The sequence below is a fragment of the Hyperolius riggenbachi genome, chromosome 9 (genome assembly GCF_040937935.1).
Source record: "Hyperolius riggenbachi isolate aHypRig1 chromosome 9, aHypRig1.pri, whole genome shotgun sequence".
NCBI classification, from domain to species: domain Eukaryota; kingdom Metazoa; phylum Chordata; class Amphibia; order Anura; family Hyperoliidae; genus Hyperolius; species Hyperolius riggenbachi.
In genome coordinates this window covers 93,606,814-93,632,794 of record NC_090654.1, presented here as the reverse complement: position 1 = coordinate 93,632,794, position 25,981 = coordinate 93,606,814, and the positions used below count along the sequence as shown (strand labels likewise).

Here is a 25,981-nt window from a genome sequence, read left to right as displayed (position 1 = left end):
ATCACACACACACACACACACACACACACCCTCTGCAATCACACACACACACACACACACACACACACACACACACACCCTCTGCAATCACACACACACACACACACACACACACACCCTCTGCAATCACACACACACACACACACCCTCTGCAATCACACACACACACACCCTCTGCAATCACACACACACACACACACCCTCTGCAATCACACACACACACACACACACACCCTCTCTGCAATCACACACACACACACACCCTCTGCAATCACACACTCTGTGCACCATATCAGCAATCTCATGCTCTCTCCACACACCAGCAATCACACTCTCTCTCTCCGTACCACGTCTGCAATAACACCTTCTCTCCGTACCACGTCTGCAATAACACCTTCTCTCCGTACCACGTCTGCAATAACACCTTCTCTCCGTACCACGTCTGCAATAACACCTTCTCTCCGTACCACGTCTGCAATAACACCTCTCCATACCACATCAGCAATAACGTGCTCTCGTCCTACTACGGCAGGAAGCACACGCTCTCTCTATACCCCGCCATAAACTGCGCTCTCTCCATACCACGCCAGCAATTATTCGTTATCTCCATACAACACCAGCACCTACCATGCCAGCAATAACACGCTCTCTCCATATCACATCAGCACGTACCACGCCAGCAGTTATACGCTCTCTCCATACAACACCAGCACATACCATGCCAGCAGTAACGCACCCTCTCCATATCACACCAGCACGTACTATGCCAGCAATCGCGCTGTCTCCGTACCACGCCAGCAATCACACACTCTCCATATCACACCAGCAATCGCACGCTGTCTCCGTACCACGTCAGCAATCACACGCTCTCTCCATATCACACGCTGTCTCCGTACCACATCAGCAATCACATGCTCTCTCCGTACCACGTCAGCAATCACATGCTCTCTCCGTACCACGTCAGCAATCACATGCTCTCTCCGTACCACGTCAGCAATCACACACTGTCTCCAAATCACACCAGCAATCACACGCTGTCTCCGTACCATGTCAGCAATCACACGCTCTTTACATATCACACCAGCAATCACACACTGTCTCCATATCACACCAGCAATCACGCTCTCTCCGTACCACATCAGCAATCACACGCTCTCTCCATAGTACACCAGCAATCACACGCTGTCTCCGTACCACGTCAGCAATCGCACGCTGTCTCCGTACTACGTCAGCAATCGCACGCTGTCTCCGTACCACGTCAGCAATCGCACGCTGTCTCCGTACCACGTCAGCAATCGCACGCTGTCTCCGTACCACGTCAGCAATCGCACGCTGTCTCCGTACCACGTCAGCAATCGCACGCTGTCTCCGTACCACGTCAGCAATCGCACGCTGTCTCCGTACCACGTCAGCAATCGCACGCTGTCTCCGTACCACGTCAGCAATCGCACGCTCTCTCCGTACCACGTCAGCAATCGCACGCTCTCTCCGTACCACGTCAGCAATCGCACGCTCTCTCCGTACCACGTCAGCAATCGCACGCTCTCTCCGTACCACGTCAGCAATCGCACGCTCTCTCCGTACCACGTCAGCAATCGCACGTTCTCTCCGTACCACGTCAGCAATCGCACGCTCTCTCCGTACCACGTCGGCAATCGCACGCTCTCTCCGTACCACGTCGGCAATCACACGCTGTCTCCGTACCACGTCGGCAATCACACGCTGTCTCCGTACCACGTCGGCAATCACACGCTCTCTCCATGTCACACCAGCAATCACTCACTCCAGTGTTCTCTCCAGACATTTTTTTCCCAGCCGGGTGGCATGAAAAAGTAGCCAGGTGGGGAGAGATGAAAGAATGCAGGGCTGATGCTTCTCTGGACAATTCAGCTTACAGCAGAGGAGGAGGTGAGCATACGATAGCCGGGTGCTCACCAAAACTAGCCGTGTGGAGCACCCGGCTAAAAGGGCCTGGGGAGAACACTGCTCTCTCCGTACCACGTCAGCAATCGCACGCTCTTTCTGTACCATATCCGCAATCACACCCACTGTCCGTACCAGGCAAGCAGTCACACACTCTGTTCATACCACATAAGCATTCGCTCTTCTCCTTTTCAAAATAAATCCAGTGCTACTTTAATACATTTAAAAAAATGTTTTGCAGATACTGTACCTCACTACAATTTGCTTGACTTCTATTTTACTACCCTTTTTCTAATTCTCAGTATGAACTGATATGAAAGCATAGTAGGTTGCAAACTTCTTGACTATTCACAATGAAAGTGTGCACACTTCATCTGAGCGGTAGTGTTCTTCTCACTGTGTGCAATTTAAAGTTTTAGTTTTGGAAACCCACTGTAGCCGCAATATTGTGTCAACGTATGTAGTGACCATGCTGTGGAGGCGGGCTCAGCTTTGCATCAGTTTTTTATGTGCATAATGTGAACAAAGCCTAAGAGCAAACCATTTTTAAAAGAATCCAGTCTAGTTTTTCTGGTTTACATTGTCTCTCCATCAGGGCCATAGTCTTGTTTTCTGTCAGTAGTCAGTCATTCTTCAATTCTTTAGTAACTCATGGGAAAAATATAAGGCCGGTACATTGTTTTTCCTATATGCGCCAATAGATCAGCCACACCATTTTACTTTCTAATAACAAACTCTTGTTTTTTTTTCTCTAAAAAAAAAAAAAGTCTGAAAAAGCAAAAACATCAAGGGCCCTGCCACACCAGAGAGCGTGTTGCGGGGTTTCTTTTCTTTTCTTCTTTTTTTTTTTTATAAATGCTTCCATTGACTTGTATTAAGTCACTGTAAAATAGCTGCCCTTTGCTGTCATTTTACAGCGATTTTAATGCAAGTCAACGGAAGAGTTTTTTAGAAAAAGACCTGCTAAACACTCTCCGGTGTGCCAAGGCCCTCAGTCACAGAGCTGTGTGGCACTGTGCTCTCCTGGCTGCTGGCTCTGAGTGCAAGGGATAAAGCTTGATTTATAGCACAGAGCTTTTTGTGTGTAAGTTACATTGATAGAAAGGTGTAGTAGTATTCTGTTTTCAGATTGATCTGAATGTTACATTATTTTGCAAGATGTCAGCTTTTGAGTGCAAGCTGTATATAGGGGGGTGATGATACTTTGATTCAAAGACAAATAGGATAATTTATATAGTCAGTAAGGAAGTAAGATACGTTTTAACTGTTTGCCATGCTAGTCTGTGGTTCTGCCAAGGCCCTGACCTGGACTAGTGAGCGTACTCTCTGCTCTCAGACACAACAGTAGGTGAATTTTGGCGACTTGGGACACACCCCCACTTACACACATTTCCCTTGGCCAAGTTTAAACCAGCATATGTACGGAGAGTACAGCCTACATAGCTGTTTATGGGTACTATCCTATTGATGATTAATAACACATTTAAAGGCTTTTTTTTTTTTTACTATGTTATGGACGCACCATCTACATTTCTGCTATTTCTAGCGAGTCTGGAGTTTATTACTTTAGTGCCATTCAAGTCTAGGAGAGCAGAACAAAGACTTAGTAAATATTGTTTTTTTTTCACAGTAGATCTGTGTAAACAGATATAAATAATATATAGGACACACACACGGTAAACAGCATGAAGTATTACCACTGACAGCAGGTGTGGACAAGAAATGTCATGTCAGAGCTCACTGAATTACAATTTATGCTTACCCTGACATGGCTGTAACAACTATCCCATTGAAAAGCAGATTTCAGTTAAACCTGCTGCATTCTTCAATGTAAGTAGAATCCTTAGCCCTTCAAATATGACAGGTATTCGCTCCCTGCAGATGTTATTTACTATTTCCCATTGTATAGTATTAAGCAACCGAAGACATTCCATTTTTTTACTATTTTTCAGAGCTGCATGCATGCCTGCCAGGCTTTGCTGATATTGTTCAAAGACATGTAATTGGCAACACGTGCCTAATGTTCAGGTTTCTTTGTGAACTAGTACAAAAATCAAGAGGACCCTGATGAGAGTAAACAAACAATGGGGATTGTAGGCCGGGTCTATGTAAGGATGGTTTATAGGGAATAAACAACTCCTGCTGTTCCCAGTACCCTCATCTGTAACTGTCGCCACTTTTTATTATAATGGTTTTATTTTATATAGCGCCAACATTTTTACTTAGTGCTGTACATAGTGCAAAACATACAATAAAGGGGAGCATATACACATGAGCAGTTCAGCACACTGTACAATCAGGACAACCAGTGACACAAGTGCAGATTACACCATTGATGTACTGTATACTGGTAGTTTGAAAACTTCACTGATACATGTTCATTTGGGGCTGGTTCACACATTAAAAAGGTGTCCAGTCATGTCAGTTTTTGACAGTTTGCATCAGTCTTGTATCTTTCTATGGATGTGTTCACACATAAATCTGTACATGTCCATTCCTGTCCTATCAGTTTTGTATGTGTTTCTATCAGGGCTGTGGAGTCTGAGTTGGAGTCGAGGAGTCGGGGCAATTTTGGGCACCCGGAGTCGGAGTCGTGGTTTCATAAACTGAGTTGGAGTCGGAAGATTTTTGTACCGACTCCATAGCCCTGGTTTCTATGGATGTGTTCACACATAAATCTGTACATGTCCATTCCTGTCCTATCAGTTTTGTATGTGTTTCTGTGGATGTGTTCACACATAAATCTGTACATTTCCGGTCCAGTCTTGTCCTGTCAGTTTTGTATGTGTTTTTATGGATGTGTTCACACCTGAATCTGTAAGTTTCTGGTCCATTCCATTCTTGTCAGTTTTGTATCATTTTTCTGTGGCCGTGTTCACACATAAAAGGTGTACCTTTCTGGTCTAGTCAGGTATAACTGATAGGAAACTGATGCAAAACTGATATGACAAGACTGGACCGGAAATGTACAGATTTATGTGTGAACCAAGCTTAACCTCCCTGGCTATGCCGCCGGGAGGCACCGCTCAGGCCCCACTGGGCCAATTTGCATAAATTTTTTTTGCTGTACGCAGCTAGCACTTTGCTAGCTGCGTGCAGTGCCCGATCGCCGCCGATCCGCCGCTATACGCGTCTTTGAACGGGATCTCCTGATCTCCGATCGGAGGGGCTGGGGGGATGCCGCTGAGCAGCGGCTATCATGTGGCGAGACCTCGTCTCGCTACATGAAATTTTATTTTTTATTTTTTTTTTTAAACGCATTTGCTGCCACCTGGCGGATTTTGCCAAACTGCCAGGAGGGTTAATTGGTAGATATTCACCCTTTCACAAACTACATCAGACAAGCTCAAACTGAAAGCAGAGAGTGATGAGTAAACAAAGCACACAGAGCCTGAAGTGGGCGTGCATAACTTGTATTCATTACAACAGGCAGCCCATTCCTCCCTGGGTCGACAAAGCTTGACAAAGAAAAGATTATATATATTACAGAGACAGTGCAACTTGAAAAGGCTGCAGTAATCCAGACCACATTAGAACAGGTATAGGAACTTATAGGATAGAAGAAATCGGGCTGAAAAGTCTCTTTAAGCACTTTTGGAACTGGCAAAATGGGGAGAATGGAATAGACATCAAAACAATCAGACATTTAAATGTCAGATGGCAGATCTCCAACAATGTGTACACTGCAAGATAGAATCGTGTGAATGGCCAATAAACAATTGTACCACGATTACATCCACATATCTTACGTTAACTTTAACTAATAGGATTGTTAAACAATGAAGGATGTAGGCGAGCTGCCATAGACTTTGCAGACACAACTATTATTAAAATCGTTCATAACACTGTGCACACTGATAATGAACGATTGTCTGCTGAAGTTATACATCATGTCTTTCTTTGAAAACGCCTGTTTGTGTTTTTTTGTCATTTCCTTAAAGGAAACCTAAAGCAAGGGGGATAAAGACGTTGCCATATTTATTTCCTTTTTAAACCATGCATATTACCTGGCTGGCCTGCTGATCCTCTGCCTTTAAAGTAAATGGGAACCGCATTTTTAAAAAAATGAAGCAAATACTTACCTAAGGAGAGGGAAGGCTCTGGGTCATATAGAGTCTTCCGTCTCCTCTCGCGGTGCCCTCTATCCTGTGCTGGCTCGTCGTCGACGTGCGGCTCCATACTGCATAGGCGTGAGCGTGCAAGAGAGCGTGCTTGCGCAGGTGCAGTACAGGGCCGCCCTTCTTCAGGAGCACTCTGGCTCCTTGAAGACTTCTGAATCCTCCTTCGGCCGGGTAAAGCAGTATTTGTCTAAATTAGTCAAATACTGCTACTGGGCGAGCCAACACTGGAACGAGGGGACCAGGAGAGGAGCGGGAAGACTCTAAAGGACCCACAGCCTTCCCTCTCCTTGGGTAAGTATCTGTCTAATTTTTTTAAATGCGGTTCCCATTCACTTTAATACTTTCTTGTCAGATTTGTGTCAGAAGCATCTGATCTGCATATGCTTATTCAGGGTCCATGGCTAAAAGTGTTAGAGGCAGAGTATCAGTAGGATGCCATGCAACTGGTATTGTTTGTACCAACTCCCATGTCACCCTTGCTCCAGATTTCTGATTCTGGGTTCTACCGATCGATTGTGAATAATAAAACAAATACAACATTAAAAATAACTATTTTTTTTTTTTTTTTAAACCTACAATGTTTTTTGTCATTAATATTTTCAATTCTTTTGTTCTTATGTAGATTATTTAGACATTGTAACCCAGTGTGGATTTACGTGTATTATGACTTACATCCACTCCCCTCTTGTGTCTCACAGAGAAACGCCTGTCCAGAGGCATCTCTCACGCCAGCTCTTCCATCGTTTCCTTGGCCCGGTCCCAGGTCTCCAGCAATGGTAGCAATGAGTACCTCCTGGAGGCGCCGGTGTGCACTTTCCAGCTGCCAGATCTCACGGTGTACAGCGAAGACTTCCGCAACTTTATCGAGAGAGATCTCATCGAGCAGTCCATGCTGGTGGCCTTGGAGCATGCTGGTGAGTTGTGTGCCGACCATTTATATATCCAGCCTGTCCTTACAATTCAAGAGGCAACTTTGGCTATCCACTACCTATAATAATCTGGATTTCTAAATTCCCTTCCGGTCTCTGGTGTATGCTCTGCAGACTTGGATTGAGTGTTGACGAGAAATGTTTGTAGCTCGTGCTATTTCAAAGAATCTGGAAGATTGAGCGTTTACTTGATTACTTGTCAGTTCCAGAGACAGCTGTTTTAAAGTGGCATGATATTTTTCAAATAATTTGTTTCTAATTTTTTCTTATATCAATAGTTATCAGTCTGGTTGATGTAGGTTCTGACAGTTGTGAATGACAGAACCTCTTTGCAAGGTGTATTCTCATTCAGTGATACATCATGAGTTCTCCTTAACCAAAATAGTGGCAGGGATTTTGTTTCCAAATCCAGCACATAGATGCCGACTTGTATCTGGAACCTCATGGGTGCCTTGAAATTGATGTTGATTATTGCAGTGGTCTGTGGGTGCCACAAGGTGGCTGCCCTTTGGCAGTGTTACTGGGTTGGTCAGGTGACATGGCATATGACATTTGTAGATTCTCCCCATGTCCAGGTGTCATTCCTCTGGGCCCACCTTTGTCCTCCCACATTCTGAAAAGTTAATTGGATTTTCCCAATTGGACTTAAGCGGGCCGTGCGTGCATCAATTTTGGCGCTCGATTCCCAGCATATTCAAAAACTGATTGAATCTGCTGGGAATCTATTGGACAGACACGTCCAAATTCTGATCAATTTTGGCCTAAAATCAATGGTCAATATTGTTTGCACAGGGTGGAAAATTTCCAACAGTCAGGGGCAGGGTAGGAGCTTTAACATCGCTGGAATAAGATATGCATAGAGCAATGACTTCCAATTCCCCTGTATACGGACCGTTAAATAACACTTGAAATTAGGTAAACAAGAGGGTGTGCTGGTCCTTAGGGTACTTGCACACGTCGAATTTTGATTGACTGTTGTTTGGCCAATTTTACCACTGTATTATGGGAGCTTACCACCACCGTCTATTCGTGCTGTTAATCCTTTCCTATCCTATGTCAGACTATGTCCAACATTGGCACTTCCCAGTTCAGGTCCAAAGTCAGACATAGTTCGACATAGGAAAACATGACCACCGCTAGGGGTGCTGGCCTAGGGTCGGCCCCTTTAGATTGTAGTTTTGGGCTAAGTCTGACTATTGATTGCCACCAGTCTCCTGCTCCAATGCTGCGACACGTAATTTAGATATAACATGGGCGATCTAGTCCATCAGCCTATGTGGATCAAAGTGTCCTACAAAATCTATTAGCCCTCATTTTACATGGAAGTGGTAAAATTGGGTGTCTGTATGCGCCTTTAGTATTAGAAGTACCCCTCCAGTCACAGAACTATAGCCAGGCTGCTTAGCTAATAGCATATGATTAAAGCAGACCTGAACTCAGAACTTTCCTCTCTGCTGTAAAAGATAAGCAACAGCATCATAACCTTTAAAGAAAAACTTTTCTTTGTTACAGCTGATACAAATCCTGCAATAAATCTGCAGCGTGTTTACATCCTGCTTTCATGGAAGGAGACATAGGGTTAACAACCTGTGTTTACAGATTAGCTGCTTTGCCGAGGCAGCCAGCTGACAACGCTGAGATATCAAATTACAGTTGTGGTTAGTCACAGATGAGAGGGAATTAGACAGGCTAAACTCTCTAAATACATACAGGGTGCATTTCCCTATGGTTTCATTCTGTCCTGTGCATGCGTTCCGGTTCATTAAAAAAAAAAAAGTTTGATCATATCCTGAAATTTACTGTGTGGCTGTCCTCTCACCCCCTGCCTGATATGAGGTCTTCTTTCTCTAGCCCCTTTTCAGAACAGGTCTCAGAAAAATATTGCTATATTCTCCTGTAAATATTCTTTATCTAAACAGTTATTTTGACTTTTTATCCTGTTTGACGCGTTCTCAGATTGTTTATATATTGTGAATAAGGCTTTGGAAACAGTCACAGAATATTGGATAGAGTACTAGAAACTTCCAGTCTGCAGTTAGCGAAGTTGAGTTTTGGTGGTTTTGGACTGACTAAATGCATTTTCTGACTAAAATGCCACCCGCTTGAGGCCCATACAGAAAGGCTCAGTGGCCACACCCGTTTCTTGGTTGAAGTCACTGGAGTGCAGTATGTCCTCATTTTCTGCTGCTTTGATGTGAGTGGGGTTTGCCTGGCCTTGGAAAATTCTGCTGCTCTGCATGCTGAAAGAACACCGCATTAGGAGCTGTAACACACAGCTAACTGTAATACACTTGGACCAAATGGGCGCTGCGTAGACTTGAAATGTAACTGCTACAATCGCCTGTTTTGTAAATGCCTCCACATGCATCAGATCCAGTGGAAGCCATTAAATTCCACAGAAGGAATTTAGGCTATTTCTTTTGATAAACAGATCCTTATTTGCTTGCGAGGGAGTGACAGACTCTGTTGTTCAACCTGCTTTTGGGTAGACTGCAGATTCTTCAGGGCTGATGTCACTGCTGTTGTGACCAACGCAGAGCAGAGGCTGCTGGGTAGTTTGTGAAGATGCAGAGCCATTAACCACGCAAAAAAAGCTGATGAAAGCTGTGCTTGGATTTTTTTCCCCCCTCCACAGTCTCCTTCAAAAATCTTTAAATCTTTCATTAGAGCCTTCTCGGAAGCTGCATCATTTGTTTTTGACTTGTAATTTAAAGAGTCGGCACAATTTGGCTCACAGGGACAAAAAAATCTTTTGACATTAACAACTAGCAGTGTGGGAATACCCTTACATACATTACCAGAGCAGGAGAGTGTTTACATTGCCTTAAAGGAGAATTTCAAGCTCAGATCTTAATATGCCTTCTGGTTATTGGGAGAAACTAGGCTTTGGCAGCCAGAAGTCCTGTTTGAAAAATTTTCATACATGTACGACAGGGGTGACAATTGTGCCAATTGCAATCTACCGGTTGAGCGCAAAGGACTACTGGGTAGATCGGTCGCGCATGCTGAATTGGAGGGTCGGACACTGACCGAGAATGACGAAGTGGAGTGCTGGCTACAGAGCAAGAATGCCGAGTGTAGCATGCAGCATGCTTCATTCACCTGTCACTACCAACAGAATCCCTATTCTGCCCTGTCTCTTCTCTGTGATGCCATCTAGTGGAGATGGGAAGTGTGCAACAGTCCCATCTGCTTTTACTGGGGGCACATTGGATATTTATGCTGGTGGGGGTGGCTACCTAATACCGGGGGCACATTTGGCCATCTATGCTGGCTATCACTGTTTAACTATGTGGGGAGAGGGGGTAGGGGACAACTCTGTGTGACCATGCTTGGGAATGGGGAGTTTGGGGAGGTGATTGTGACTTGTGCTTGAATTAGGGAGAACTCTTGACTAATTACATTTATGGATGGGGAGGGGCTCTGCCTTATACTGGAAGATTTGAGGAAGGACACTGCCTAATTATGTTTGGAGGGGAAGTCCTAGAAAATGGTGTGGGAGCTGTATTTCATATTGAGGGGGTTACTATATTGGGAGGCACTTGCTGGACATGGACAGTGAGTGGGGGACAGTTAGATATACACTTATCAAAGGTCATTTCAGTTCAAGCAATGCTTTCAATCCTATCTTTGGGCAAAATTGATCAAATTTCGATCGGCTGGACATTTTGGGAAAGCTACAGTTTTCCCAGAAGGTGAATCGCACCTGCAAGGAATCGAACTAAAAAAACTTGTGTGTATGGGTACCTTTAAGGTGGCCATACATCTACCGCTTTTTGCAGCCTGATCAACCACTGGTCAAAATCAATCGGACATGCTGGAAAATATCAGTTGCATGTGTTTGATCAGTTGCTCAGCAGTAACTGCGCAAAATATTGCAACAACTGACGTGCGCGACTGACCCAAGGCTGCTAAAAACCACATCTCCCCGTGTAATTATTTTTTTATTATTATAATTTTTTTTATTTTTTTTTTGGGGGGGGATTTTTGCAACCACAACCGGGTGCGGTCTGAAGTGAGAGGTGAGCAAAGCTTATGTGGTGCGTCATTGTGCCTCATAACATGATTGTGTATTTTCTCCAGCTCGCGTTTGTCACGGCATTGCCACTGCTTCCCATCCACTCTGCTGCGGAGTCCAGATTGCTGGGACAGAGTCAGCAGTGTGCCCAGGAGCCAGACTGGCGTAAATAACATTCTCTGTTTACACAAATAGTTGCCTGTGGTTCCCGCTTGGTATTTGGTTTGGCAGACTGCTACATAAGCACTATTACCATGACAATTAGGGAACTGCCAAGCCAGGGCCAATTAAACCAGACTGCCAAAAGCGCCTCTGGATTGCAGGTCAAAGACAGTTATTAATTTTGTATTTTTTTGTTTGATTTTTTTCCTGTGCATAGTCCCTTTTCAAATAGAATTTTTTTTTGTAGATTTTCCATTAACTGTATTACTTTTTTGTCTGTTCTATGCATTTTCTTTATTTTTGAAAGCCACTAATTTTTTGTATTTTTATAGATTTATTAATTACTGACTCTTAATGGCATTGCTTTAAAGAGTAGGTTACACCAAACTTTGGTCGGTTTAGGACATTTTTCTGCAGTGTTAAGGATATGTTTATGCGGGATACAGGTTGTTTTGCACTGTTGATATAATTCAGGACACAGTTTGCCTTGCAGTGTGTTCAATGTGGGAGATGCAAGCTTTCTTGCAGTTTGGCATGCATGTTTTCTTACAGTGTGGACAATGTGGTATTTAGGTTTTCTTGCAGTGTGGACAGTGTGGCATACAGGTATCCTTGTAGTGGGGTCAGTATGGGGTACAGTTGTTCTTGTAGTGTAGATAGTGTAAAACTCAGTTGTTCTTGCAGTGTGGACAGTGTGAAATACAGGTTTTCTTGCGGTGTGGACAGTATGGCATGCAGGTTTTCTTGCAGTGGGGACAGTATGGGGTACAGGTTTCCGTCCAGTGGGGGCAGTATGTAGTACAGCTGTTTTTGCAGTGTGGACAGTATAGGGTACAGGTTTCCTTGCAGTGGGGACAGTATGGGGTACAGGTTTCCTTGCAGTGGGAACAGTATGGAGTACAGGTTTCCTTGCAGTGGGAACAGTATGGAGTACAGGTTTCCTTGCAGTGGGGACATTATGGAGTACAGGTTTCCTTGCAGTGGGGACAGTGTGGGGTACAGGTTTTATTGCAGTGGGGATAGTATGGCTTGCAAGTTTTCTTGCAGTGTGGGCTATAGCTATCCTTGCATTATGGATAATGTGGGGTACAGGGTTCCTTGCAGTGTGGTCGGTGTGAGAGTTTTTTTTTTTTTGCGGTGTCATACACAAGTTTTCTTGCAGGTTTTCTCTGTATGGACCGTGTGGGATACAGTTGTTTTTGCATTGTTGACAATATACGGGTTCAGGTTATCTTGCACTGTAGACAGCGTGGCAATCAGGTTTTCTTCCTTTCTTGCAGCGTGGGATACAGTTGTTCTTGCAGTGTGCACAGTATAGGGTACAGTTGCTCTTGCAGTGTGGACAGTATAGGGTACAGGTTTTTTTTTTTTTTTTGCAGTGTTGGGTACAGCTGTTCTTGCAGTGTGGACAGTATGGAGTACAGGGTTTTCTTGCAGTGTTGGGTACAGCTGTTCTTGCAGTGTGATCAGTGTGGGGCACAGGTTTCTTGCATCGCTGACAGTGTAGATTACACTGCAGGTTTCCTTGAAGAGCGGCAGAGGGTTAAACCCACAGTGCTTTGCTGTCTTGTCCTGGCTGCCTACATTGTTCTGTCCCTTTCTTTCCTGGAGCTCATCCATTTGGCTGCAGGAAGGGAGAGAGAAATTAGCCCCAGTGATTTCTGTGTGGACCTATTGTCTCTAGGAGCTGATGTACCAGGCAGCTAAAGTAGATTCCTTCCCCCAATATCTGCCTTCTGCCTCCCCTTGGCTTGGACACAGTCTTGGAGAGGGGTGGGGGTGGCTGCTGCTCCAAACTTCTGTTTTCCTTGCAAAAGCATTCCGGACGCTCTAGCACACCCAAGAATGCAAATCAGCTGCTGTGTCGGAAGCGTTGTGACATTTTTAATGCTAACCTTCTGCTTCAGCTGAGCTGAATAAACATTTTCTCAGAAGTGCCAGGAAGACGTTTTAGGCTGGGAATTGAATGTCTCCGTCCGATCAATATTTATGGATCGCTTTCATGTACAGATTTTCTGCTGATTTCTTTGGACATTCGTTTAATAGGAATGCTCTTTTTAGGTTGGCTTAAAGGAGATACAGGGTGGGGTCTTATATATCAGGTTTTTAAAAATATTCAGCAAATGAAAGCCAATGCAAACCAAATCGTTTCTACGGCTTGTAACAACTGGTGGGAAAAGCGTGAATATCAGGTGGAGATACGAATCGCTCTATTTGTGGCATTTAATGTTTCCAAATTTAAAGAATCTTTTATTTTATCGGTAGTAAACCTTATAAACAAGGCAAAATTAGAGAAGGGGGGGGGGGGGAACTCCAAGAAGGACTATTAGTTATTTACCAAGTGGGCAGCATAGATACAGGAGATGTCCAAAACTCAGTCCTATTAAAACATCCAGCAATACAAATACATAGTTGATGTGTGGTTTGAGACATCACCAATACTGGTACATGTTCATATGATAAATTGCAGCAGAATCAGAAACACTAGGAGGTGGTCTCTGCCCTTGTGAGCTTATAGTCTAGTCTAGAGAGTGGTGGTTTGGAGACATTAGGGAAGAACGTACAGCAGGTTAGAGGCAGTGAACCTCCAATGCTACCTATAGAAAATTATAGGATTTTCTGAACAGGTGTGTTTTGAAAGTATGTTTGAAGGTTTCCAGGCTCTAAGCATGGCAGACAGGCTGGGGGAGAGTGTTCAAAAGGAGAGGTATGGTTGGGTGAAGTCCTGGATGTCTGAGTGAGAGGCAGTGACCAAGCTAGAGGATAAGAGGGTCTCCCGGGAGAAGCTAAGGTTCTGGGTGGGATGGTATCTGGTGATTGAAGAAGCACAGTGCATTCATCTTTCTTTTGTTAGAAGGCTCAGGGTATCTAAAGGTGGCCATACACTGGTCGACTTGCCATCAGATTCGACCAAAAGATAGATCCCTCTCTGATCGAATCTGATCAGAGAGGGATCGTATGGCCACCTTACTGCAAACAGATTGTGAATCGATTTCAGCCTGAAACCGATCACAATCTGTGAAGCTGCCGTACCCCGTCCCCCCTGCATACATTACTTGTTCCGACCGGCTCGAGTCCCCTGGTCCACCACTGTCTTCTTCTCCGCCTGGTCCCGGCATCTTCTTCGCATCGGCTCCCGGCATCTTCTTCGCATCGGCTCCCGGCATGCATCTTCTCCCATCGGCATCCGCGTATAACTTTCTGTCACTCCAGCGACAGCGGAAGTTCAAATAGAGCGCCCTCTATTTGTACTTCCGCTGTCACTGCAGTGACACAGGAAGTTATACACTGATGCCGTGATGCGGAAGGTGATGGGAGAAGATGCCAGCCGGGAGGTGACAGCGGGGACTCGCGTCAGCGGAGCAGGTAATGTATCTCCTCTGTATTCGGTCGTCGGGCATTCGAACGCCGCTATCGACGCACTCCCGACGCACTCCTGACCCGAGAAAAATCTTCCGCACGGATGGATCGACGGGAACGATGGATTTCGGACAGAAATCCATCGTTCTGTCAGCGGTGTGCGCTGCGATTTCACGCCCGTTTCGATCACTGTGATCGAAACGGCCGTATTTGGCCGCGGAAATCGTTAGGTGTATGGGCCCCTTAAGAATAGAAGCCTGACTTATGCTGGGCATACATGGTTAGATTATGCGCCGGTATCGAGCCAGCGCATCACCGCGCGATAATCGATCCCCGCTCGTCCCCGCGGGCACTTCCTTATCTGCCTTTCGTTTCTACCATTGTCCGCCCGCAGGGAATGAGTGCGGTATCGACCCGCCGCGGTGATCGGACAGGTTGAACATTCTCAATCAAGCCATCAGCGGCTCGATTGGTAATATAAAATGAGCCATGTATGCCCAGCATAAAAGTCCAGGTATGCAAAGGTATTGTGGTCGCAAGAAGAGCATTTGTAACTAAAATACCATTGGAGTTGAGCCCAACCCTTCCTGCACTAATCTACACTTTATGCTAAGTTATGTACACACTTTCAGTAACGGCCCATCCATACACATGGCATACAAATTTCTGTACAGACACATGTCGCGCAACAGTTCATTGGCTTGTATGCTGTGAGACAACATTCAATTGCTCGTGGCTTTTGTTGCGCAAACCGTCGCCTAGTCTGTTGTTCTCCTGCTGTGTGTGCGAAAATATTATACAGACGGCAGTCGCTACCTACAGACTTCTAAGGAAACATCCGGTGGAGAGTCATCTCTACGTAGTCCGGTGCAGACAGCTTCCACTGTGTCTTCTCCTTCTTTGTTGTCGCAAGCTTGAATTGTCGCTTCTAAATGTACGCTTTTGTTTCTTGTCTGTTTGTCTCTACAAACAAATGTACAGGGCTGTGGAGTCGAAGAGTCAGAGCAATTTTGGGTACCTGGAGTAGGAGTTGGTGTCGGTGGTTTCATAAACGGAGGAGTTTGAGTCGGATGATTTTTGTACCGACTCCACAGCTCTGCAAATGTATGTGTATCTACCTTTGTCTTCCGTAGGAATCGGTAATCGATCCCTAAGGCGACGATACTGTGCACACAGACATGTCTTTCAGCTACAGCTAAGCAAATTCTGTTATAGTTGAGGGAGCGGGGAAAACCGCAGGACACACTATGGAGCAGTGGGTTGGGTAAAGAAAGCAACAGTGCAAAGTAACTTGCCATCACTTAGATATGGGGGGCTTTAAGCAACCTTGGGGGGCACACCTATGCATGCTAGATTCTCAGCCAAGAAGTCTCCAAACAGCCATCGGCTTAGTTAAATTTAGCATGTGTACAAAGTCCAAGCATTCCATGCCAGATGGGCAGTACTAACGATGGGCAATACTTGAGGGAAGGGTGTAGCACAGAGATGGAAATTGTTGATGTGTTTTGTTGTACGATGTTCCTGAGTTATTTGGTTGTACACTGTGAAATGATCAGAAATTCAGTGCTGTTTTGTTTTTTTTATAATGACAGGGTGGGGGAATCAGATTGCTACAAATAGTTATTCTTGACTGATTCTCTTTAAAACCAGTGTTTTTCATGTCTCTGCAGGGCGCCTGAACTGGTGGGCACTAGTGGATCCATCATATCAGAGGCTACTCCCTTTAGCGACAACGGGCGATGGAAACTGCCTGCTGCACGCGGCCTCTCTTGGTGAGTCCATAATACATTGTTGTGGCGGTGATTGGTTACGTAGGAAGGCTCCATAGGTAGCGTCATTGCAATTTCATTCTTGTTTTCAGGGATGTGGGGATTCCACGACAGAGACCTTGCACTCCGCAAATCCCTCTACACCCTCATGGACAAAGGAACTGAGAAAGAAGCGTTAAAACGGAGGTGGCGGTTCCAGCAAACTATGCAAAATAAAGAGGTAGGACAAGCAGCCCGCGCCATGACCTTGTTCACATGTAAAGCAAACCTGAACTAAAATAACCATACATCTGTCATACTTGCCTCCCACATAGTCTGCTTATTAAAGCGGTTTAAAACCCTTACATAATATTCAACAAAAACGTTTTCCTACTTTTTATATGCCACTAGTAGACCCAGCCCGTTTAAAAACGGGCTCTAGGTCTACGGCCGCCGCCGCCAGTGCGCATGCAACCGCCCACCTTGCTCGCCTGCACCCGCCCACCTCGCTTGCCCGTCCAGCTCCCTGGTCCCAGCTGTCAGTTTCTGCGCACATGCGCAGTAACAAAAAACCTGGGACACAGGGACAAAACTGCTGGACGCAGCAACGCTTAGCTTTTCTTAGGTAGGATACGGTTATCATATTTGCATTTGTGCATAAGTATTAATCATTTAGAAATTATAGGTTCCTGAAAGTACAGGTTTTTTTTGCTTTGTGAGCTGACTTTGCATTTTATTAATAACTGGTTTTATTCATTGCTGTTTTGCAGGCAGACATGCTTTCAGTGTCTCTCTGTCTCCATCAGCTCCTGCACAGTCAGGGAATGTGTCACATTCCTCACTTGATACATTTAAGTAAACACAAGATAACATTCTCTAAAGTTTGGATGCCTCCACATTTCTCTGCACATAACTTTCAAGCTCTGTGTGTAACCCTTCAAATGCTGGTCTAGAAAAAAAATGTTGGTTGCATATAATATGCTGTAAATAATGTTTTAGAGCAAATATGAAATGCTGGGTTATATTCCGCTTTAATCTCGTTCTCCTCTCCTGCGTCTTGTTTGTCCACTGTGATTGATGGAATTATCCGTCCTCCATTTTAAAAATGGTGATGACTTCACAACGGCGTCTGGGTCAGCACTCAGTTAACCTGTAATATTGAGCCATATAGAAACATGGACATTACCTTGCACATCAGTTGTCCATTCAGTTATAACTGACAGCAACTGATATAGTGGAAAGGAGCTCTAAGGCTTTTAGCACCGACTAAATGTAGTGGGAACTGGAAGAAACCAATGTTAGATGAAAATGGTGAGCTCCTGAAAGTAACTGATGGTGAGAGAGAATGCTCAATGGCATAGTTCACACTAATGCGTTTTGTTGGCAGCCTCCCACTGGCCTGAAGTAGAATTCATTGAGAAAGTATATGACTTGTGATTTGATTTGATTAGTGCTTCTCTGATTGGCTGATCTGCACAGGAAACAAAAGTGAGACAGGAGCTAGAAAATGACTGTCACCAGCCAATCAGAGAAGTAGAAATCGGCCATATATCAGTAATATTCTTTCTCCATGTACAGTATAATGGATGTTTTCTCTGTGATAATATGCTTCTCCTTATGAATATGATATAGATAGATGAGGATAAATTCCTGGCAAATTTTAGTTGCCCTCTTTATCCCCAATGGGGTAATTTCTCTTAATTGTTTGTCTTAGAGACACAACAACTAACCATTTATGCCTCCAGGACGTAGTACCTACGTCCAGGAGGCCACGTGCGCGTCCGCACGCTCCCGTGGCCGATCGCGCGCGTGCACGCGCACTCCGGGCCGCGGATTCGGTAGCCCAGGAATCAATGTATCGGGCTATGGTGCCCGATCACTGATTCCTCTCCCCCGCTGAAAAAGCAACAGCTTCTCTCGGAAGCTACGCCTTTTCTGAAGCTATGTCCCTCTAAGCGTACATTGTACGCTTAGAGTGACGTCATGTAAGCAAACTCAAGATTGCCATCTTGTGGCCAAAAAGTAAAACTACAAGTAAAAGTAAAAAAACATTACAATAAACAAATATTTCCCCAAATAAAACACGATTTATATCCCACCCTCCCAAAAATGCCCACATAAAATGTTTAATTAAAAAAAAAAATACTATTAAAAAAAAAAACAAAAAAAAAACCCACATAAATATTTACCTAAGGGTCTAAACTTTTTAAATATCTATGTAAAGATGAAATATTTCTTTTTTTTTTTTTTTTTTTTTTTTTTTTTTTTTATAAGCTTGTAAATAGTGATGGATGCAAAACGGAAAAAATGCTCTTTTATTTTCAAATAAAATATTGTCGCGATACATTGTGATAGGGACATAATTTAAACGGTGAAATAACCGTGACAAATGGGCAAATACAATACGTGGGTTTTAATTATGGAGGCATGTTTTATTTTAAAACTATAATGGCCGAAAACTGACAAATGAATTTTTTCATTTTTCTTTTCTTATTCTTACTGTTAAAATGCATTTACAGTAAGGTAGCTCTTAGCAAAATGTACCCCCCCAAAGAAAGCCTAATTGGTGGCGGAAAAAAACAAGATAAAGATCAGTTCATTGTGATAAGTAGTGATAAAGTTATAGGCTAATGAATGGGAGTTGAACATTGCTCGGATGCATAAAGTGAAAATGACTGAAGGCTGAACTGGTTAAAGTGGACCCAAATTAAAAATACAAGATTTCAGAAATAACATTTATTTTCTAAATTATAATGATAAATAGCAGCCTTTTTTCAGCTGCATGATCACAAATATAAAATATTTTACATTTATTGGAGGAACCCTTCCCTTCCTTTCAAATTTCCGGGATTTTCCGGCAAACTGGTGGAGGATTTGATTTGATTAGTGCTTCTCTGATTGGCTGATCAGGAAAAGCCTGCACAGGAAACAAAAGTGAGACAGGAGCTAGAAAATGACATATACAGTATAATGGATGCTTTGTCTGTGATAATATGCTTCTCCTCATGAATATGATATAGATATATAAGGATAAATTCCTGGCAAATTTTAGTTGCCCTCTTTATCCCCAATGGGGTAATTTCTCTTAATTGTTTGTCTTAGATACACAACAATTAAGTTCTCTCCTCATAAGGGAAATTCTCCCCAGTGGAGGATATAGACCTCTTTATAATTCTTACAGCTTTGCACTAACAAAACTGAAATAAATTGTCTGGCGACTGCCATTGCTAATGAGCCCTCATGCTGAAAATGGAGACATTGCTTCTGCACATTGCTCCAGAGTGTGCTCGCATTGTCCTCTACCAAGCTATATGCTGGAATAGAAGCTGTGAGGCAGTGTGCTCTGTCCTCTAGCGAGCTATATACTGGAATAGAAACTGTGAGGCAGTGTGCTTTGTCCTCTACTGAGCTATATAATGGAATAGAAGCTGTGAGGCAGTGTGCTCTGTCCCCTACCGAGCTATATAATGGAATAGAAGCTGTGAGGCAGTGTGCTCTGTCCCCTACCGAGCTATATAATGGAATAGAAGCTGTGAGGCAGTGTGCTTTGTCCCCTACCGAGCTATATACTGGAATAGAAGCTGTGAGGCAGTGTGCTCTGTCCCCTACCGAGCTATATAATGGAATAGAAGCTGTGAGGCAGTGTGCTTTGTCCTCTACTGAGCTATATAATGGAATAGAAGCTGTGAGGCAGTGTGCTTTGTCCCCTACCGAGCTATATACTGGAATAGAAGCTGTGAGGCTGTGTGCTTTGTCCTCTACCGAGCTATATACTGGAATAGAAACTGTGAGGCAGTGTGCTTTGTCCTCTACCGAGCTATATACTGGAATAGAAGCTGTGAGGCAGTGTGCTTTGTCCTCTACCGAGCTATATACTGGAATAGAAGCTGTGAGGCAGTGTGCTCTGTCCTCTACCGAGCTATATACTGGAATAGAAGCTGTGAGGCAGTGTGCTTTGTCCTCTACCGAGCTATATACTGGAATAGAAGCTGTGAGGCAGTGTGCTTTGTCCTCTACCGAGCTATATACTGGAATAGAAGCTGTGAGGCAGTGTGCTTTGTCCTCTACCGAGCTATATACTGGAATAGAAGCTGTGAGGCAGTGTGCTTTGTCCTCTACCGAGCTATATAATGGAATAGAAGCTGTGAGGCAGTGTGCTTTGTCCTCTACCGAGCTATATAATGGAATAGAAGCTGTGAGGCAGTGTGCTTTGTCCTCTACCGAGCTATATAATGGAATAGAAGCTGTGAGGCTGTGTGCTTTGTCCTCTACCGAGCTATATACTGGAATAGAAGCTGTGAGGCAGTGTGCTTTGTCCTCTACCGAGCTATATACTGGAATAGAAACTGTGAGGCAGTGTGCTTTGTCCTCTACCGAGCTATATACTGGAATAGAAGCTGTGAGGCAGTGTGCTTTGTCCTCTACCGAGCTATATACTGGAATAGAAGCTGTGAGGCAGTGTGCTCTGTCCTCTACCGAGCTATATACTGGAATAGAAGCTGTGAGGCAGTGTGCTTTGTCCTCTACCGAGCTATATACTGGAATAGAAGCTGTGAGGCAGTGTGCTTTGTCCTCTACCGAGCTATATACTGGAATAGAAGCTGTGAGGCAGTGTGCTTTGTCCTCTACCGAGCTATATACTGGAATAGAAGCTGTGAGGCAGTGTGCTTTGTCCTCTACCGAGCTATATAATGGAATAGAAGCTGTGAGGCAGTGTGCTTTGTCCTCTACCGAGCTATATAATGGAATAGAAGCTGTGAGGCAGTGTGCTTTGTCCTCTACCGAGCTATATACTGGAATAGAAGCTGTGAGGCAGTGTGCTTTGTCCTCTACCGAGCTATATAATGGAATAGAAGCTGTGAGGCAGTGTGCTTTGTCCTCTACCGAGCTATATACTGGAATAGAAGCTGTGAGGCAGTGTGCTTTGTCCCCTACCGAGCTATATACTGGAATAGAAGCTGTGAGGCAGTGTGCTCTGTCCTCAACCGAGCTATATACTGGAATAGAAGCTGTGAGGCAGTGTGCTTTGTCCTCTACCGAGCTATATACTGGAATAGAAGCTGTGAGGCAGTGTGCTCTGTCCTCAACCGAGCTATATACTGGAATAGAAGCTGTGAGGCAGTGTGCTTTGTCCTCTACCGAGCTATATGCTGGAATAGAAGCTGTGAGGCAGTGTGCTCTGTCCCCTACCGAGCTATATACTGGAATAGAAGCTGTGAGGCAGTGTGCTTTGTCCCCTACCGAGCTATATACTGGAATAGAAGCTGTGAGGCAGTGTGCTTTGTCCTCTACCGAGCTATATACTGGAATAGAAGCTGTGAGGCAGTGTGCTCTGTCCTCTACCGAGCTATATACTGGAATAGAAGCTGTGAGGCAGTGTGCTTTGTCCTCTACCGAGCTATATACTGGAATAGAAGCTGTGAGGCAGTGTGCTTTGTCCTCTACCGAGCTATATACTGGAATAGAAGCTGTGAGGCAGTGTGCTTTGTCCCCTACCGAGCTATATACTGGAATAGAAGCTGTGAGGCAGTGTGCTTTGTCCCCTACCGAGCTATATACTGGAATAGAAGCTGTGAGGCAGTGTGCTCTGTCCCCTACCGAGCTATATACTGGAATAGAAGCTGTGAGGCAGTGTGCTTTGTCCTCTACCGAGCTATATACTGGAATAGAAGCTGTGAGGCAGTGTGCTCTGTCCTCTACCGAGCTATATACTGGAATAGAAGCTGTGAGGCAGTGTGCTCTGTCCCCTACCGAGCTATATACTGGAATAGAAGCTGTGAGGCAGTGTGCTCTGTCCCCTACCGAGCTATATACTGGAATAGAAGCTGTGAGGCAGTGTGCTTTGTCCTCTACCGAGCTATATACTGGAATAGAAGCTGTGAGGCAGTGTGCTTTGTCCTCTACCGAGCTATATACTGGAATAGAAGCTGTGAGGCAGTGTGCTTTGTCCCCTACCGAGCTATATACTGGAATAGAAGCTGTGAGGCAGTGTGCTATATTCAGGCAATACATTATTTTCTCTTAACATGAGGGCATCTAGTTGTTCAGGGATGTGACTTTTTTCATTCATGTATAAGCAATAGGACCACTTTATCCAGTCTTGTTTCATGTCTCTTGCAGTCTGGGCTGGTGTACACGGAAGAGGAGTGGCAGAAAGAGTGGAACGACTTAATAAAGCTGGCATCCAGCGAGCCCCGCATGCATTACGGCACCACTGGTGTGAATGGTGGAGGGTGAGTATCCTATAATACTCCACACATTTGTTGATTTCTGGCATCTGAAGTCAGGAACTGTGCTTCCGCGTCTCCCTGTAAACCCACCGATGCTGCCCATCCACTGGCGTAACAATACCCCTGCCGTCGCGCGGGGCCCGGGGCCCCCCTAGGGCCCGCTCGGGGACTTTTTGGGGGCAGGAGGGGTCGCAGCATAAGAGGAGAGCTGTGGCCGCAGATCGTTTTTTTGCAGGGGGGCCCGGGGCTTTCTAGGTACGCCCCTGTGCCCATCCCAGTGTGAGAGCTGTAATCTGGTTTGATGAGCAGATGCTGTTTGCATATTGCTGTCTGTGCCCAGGAGGGGTATACCCAGGAACAAGATCTGTAAAGGTGCCCATAAATGGTACTATTCCGTGGCCGATCAATCATTTCCACTGCGATATCGGAAACAATCTATCGTGCCCCTGTTAGGATGATGGGCAGAATCGACCAGGAGACAAATCTCTCTCTAATTGAATCTGATTAGAGAGAGATCTGTTGGCTGCCAAAACACCGCAGGCCGAGTCTCGATCAATTTCATGCTAAAATTGATCTGGAATCGGCCTTGTTACGCCATATCCGGCCGCCCTGACGCTATCACCCTAATGTTAAATGTCCCCCGGTGCCCTGTGAAAATAATACTTTACCTGTCCGAAGCCTCCGCTTGTCCCCTGCTGGCTTCCAGGCACACTCTGTTCTCCATACACGCACGCCACATGGTTGCCTAGTAACGTGGCCACGTGTGGCATCATACGTACGCCCTTACTAGGCAAACGTGGGGCGCGCGTGTATGTCGAGCTAAGTGTGCCCAGAGCCAGCAGGAGGTCAAGCAGAGGCCGAAGACAGGTAAAGTATAACTTGCACTGTGCATCTGGGAACATTTCACATTAGGGGGACAGCGCCGGGGGGTTTGTCAATTGTCCCAAAATTGCACACTGTTACTGCTGCACACTTGATCAAGCAAGTCGGCCCATTATTTTGCAGCATGTGCAGTCGACTTGTGCAACAAATTTTGTCCTGAAATTGGATGCATTGTCAGTCAGGCACGGATTTTCATTCAATTATAATAATCAAATAGGATGGTTGATCGGCCGCCAAGTCACCTGATGTATGGCTAACTTTAAATTCCCACTAACCAATCAGATTGATGGAATCAATCTGAAAAAACTGATCAGTTCCATTAATCTGATTGAATTGGCTAGTGAGACTTTGGCCGTTACTGGGCACGACCATTCATTTCTGAATTGTATCATTAATGCCCACCTTTACACAATTTAATCTATAAATCATGTGGGGGAAGGTCAGTTTCCACTGCATGCGTTTCTGATCGCATCAATGTAAAGTGTAATGCGGCATTTCCACTAATGCAATGAAAAAAATTCCGCAAATACACTGCCTGCATGTTCAGTGCAAGTGTAAAAAAAAATGCATGCAAAATGTAGGGGTGTGCGGTTTTCTTGCAATTTCCTGGTTTTAAAATAATTTCCAACTGCAAACACAATGGCAAATTGAAAATTCAAGTTGAAATTAGCAAATAATCTCATCATTTAGCATGTGCAACTTGTAGTGGAAACAAGCCCTAAAGGTACCTATGCACTAGTACAACTTCCCGTCGATATCAAGCAGATTCCATCATTGTGATCGAAGCTGCTGTAAAATCGTTAAAGCAAATGTTGACCAATCAACGGATTTCCATCTGACATCGGTCGATTTGTCCAGACTGAAATTTTGCTTGATTGTTGGCTGGTCGCGAGCACGTCGCTTGCGGTGTTCCATTCGGCGGCGACCGACACAGCATAGCGGCAGCAATAATATCACTTGTCCGCAGGCACGAGTGCCTGGTTCTATTAGATTTGATCAGAGGGGGATCTATTTGCGGGTTGATCTTGTGGCTATTAACCAGTTTATGGCTACCTTAAAGCTTTCACACTGCAAAGCAAAAATATTAGTGGTGGGACACATTGTTCATAGGAGGGGCTGAGGTGAAAGAGAACCCGAGGTGTGTTTGAAGAATGTTATCCGCATACAGAGGCTGGATCTGCCTGTACAGCCCAGCCTCTGTTGCTATCCCAAACCCCACTAATGTCCCCCTGCACTCTGCAATCAGACATAAATCACAGCGGGCTGTGTTGACATCTGTAGTGTCAGTCTCAGCTGCTCCCCCAACTCCTGCAGAGCTCAGGTCCCTGCCCCCGTCCCTTCCCTCCAATCAGCAGGGAGGGAAGGGATGCAGGCGGGGACTGGAGTTCTGCAGGAGGCAGGGAGAGCAGCAGACTGACACTATAGAGATAAACACAGCCAGCTCTGACAAGCTGCTTGTCAGCAGCGTGGCTGTGATTTATGGAGGGATTGCAGAGTGCAGGGGGACCTTAGGGGGGTTTGGGATAGCAACAGAGGCTGGGCTGTATAGGCAGATCCAGCCTCTGTATGCAGATAACATTCTTCAAACCCACCTCGGGTTCTCTTGAAGGCAAAGGGTTTAAATAAAATAAAAAAACTGTGGCTCATCAAGTTACCAGGGGAGCAAAATCGGTAATGCGATTTAATTGTTTTATCATTCAGACAGCAATTTGAAACTGCTTACATATATTTGTTAGAAGTAGAATTGCTCTTTAAGTAATTATTTGCTCATGCCTACCAATCAGCTTGGAGGCAATTATCAGCTGTAGTCTAGTGTGTTGCTAAGGAGATAGATACCGTAATTTCTATTCTTCCCTCTGTTCATACACTGCACTCAATGATGTAGGGAACGTTAAGCTATTGATTAACTTCCAGAGCTGAGGAGTCAGTGCTGCGATGCTGAACTCTCTGTGTAATTACTCTGCAGCATTGAGAGCTCTGAGGAGCCCGTGTATGAGAGCCTGGAGGAGTTCCACGTGTTTGTACTCGCACACGTTCTGAAGAGGCCTATCGTGGTGGTGGCCGACACAATGCTGAGGGATTCTGGGGGAGAAGGTAACCATCACTTCCGCATTTTTCCTTCATCTCAACTGTAACCATAGTATTTTGTTTTCTTATTGCTGTATTTAAGCTGTGTTTATTGCTTTTGCATTGACGACGTTTGCTTTATAGAGGCTAAATGCCTACATAAAAAAATCAAAAAGATAGAATTTAAAAATAGCTGGGATCTGATATAGAAAGGCGAACTAAAAACATTTATTTAGGTCAGCATCATAAATTGAGACAATGCTTTGTTGGTGAATAGGGGTGATCGATGAGATGCAAATATTTCCAAGTTCATGCAGAATTATGTACATTTTTATGAGAATATATGCAGTTTGAAAATGGACCAATCAAAGTAAACCTGGGTGGGACTTGATTGGTCAATTTTCATGCTGCATATATTTGCATGAAAATGTACATAATTCTGCATGAAGTCTGAGACCTTTGCATCTCATTGATCATCCCTATTGGTGAATATGCAGTTGCTCTAGAAACTGGTAGGATGTCTAGAATATCACCAAGCCCT

General features: G+C 44.7%; 1 protein-coding gene across 3 annotated transcripts in view; it reads left to right on the top strand.

The window, feature by feature from the left end:
- Positions 1–25,981, top strand: part of OTUD7B (OTU deubiquitinase 7B) — a 153,001-nt gene that overhangs the window by 97,915 nt on the left and 29,105 nt on the right. For all 3 annotated transcript variants that reach the window (XM_068253207.1, XM_068253205.1, XM_068253206.1), the window contains exons 3-7: positions 6,743–6,958; positions 16,184–16,285; positions 16,375–16,502; positions 22,382–22,494; positions 25,340–25,467. In XM_068253207.1, coding sequence (XP_068109308.1) covers positions 6,743–6,958; positions 16,184–16,285; positions 16,375–16,502; positions 22,382–22,494; positions 25,340–25,467 — 687 coding nt within the window. The remainder of the gene's footprint in view (positions 1–6,742; positions 6,959–16,183; positions 16,286–16,374; positions 16,503–22,381; positions 22,495–25,339; positions 25,468–25,981) is intronic.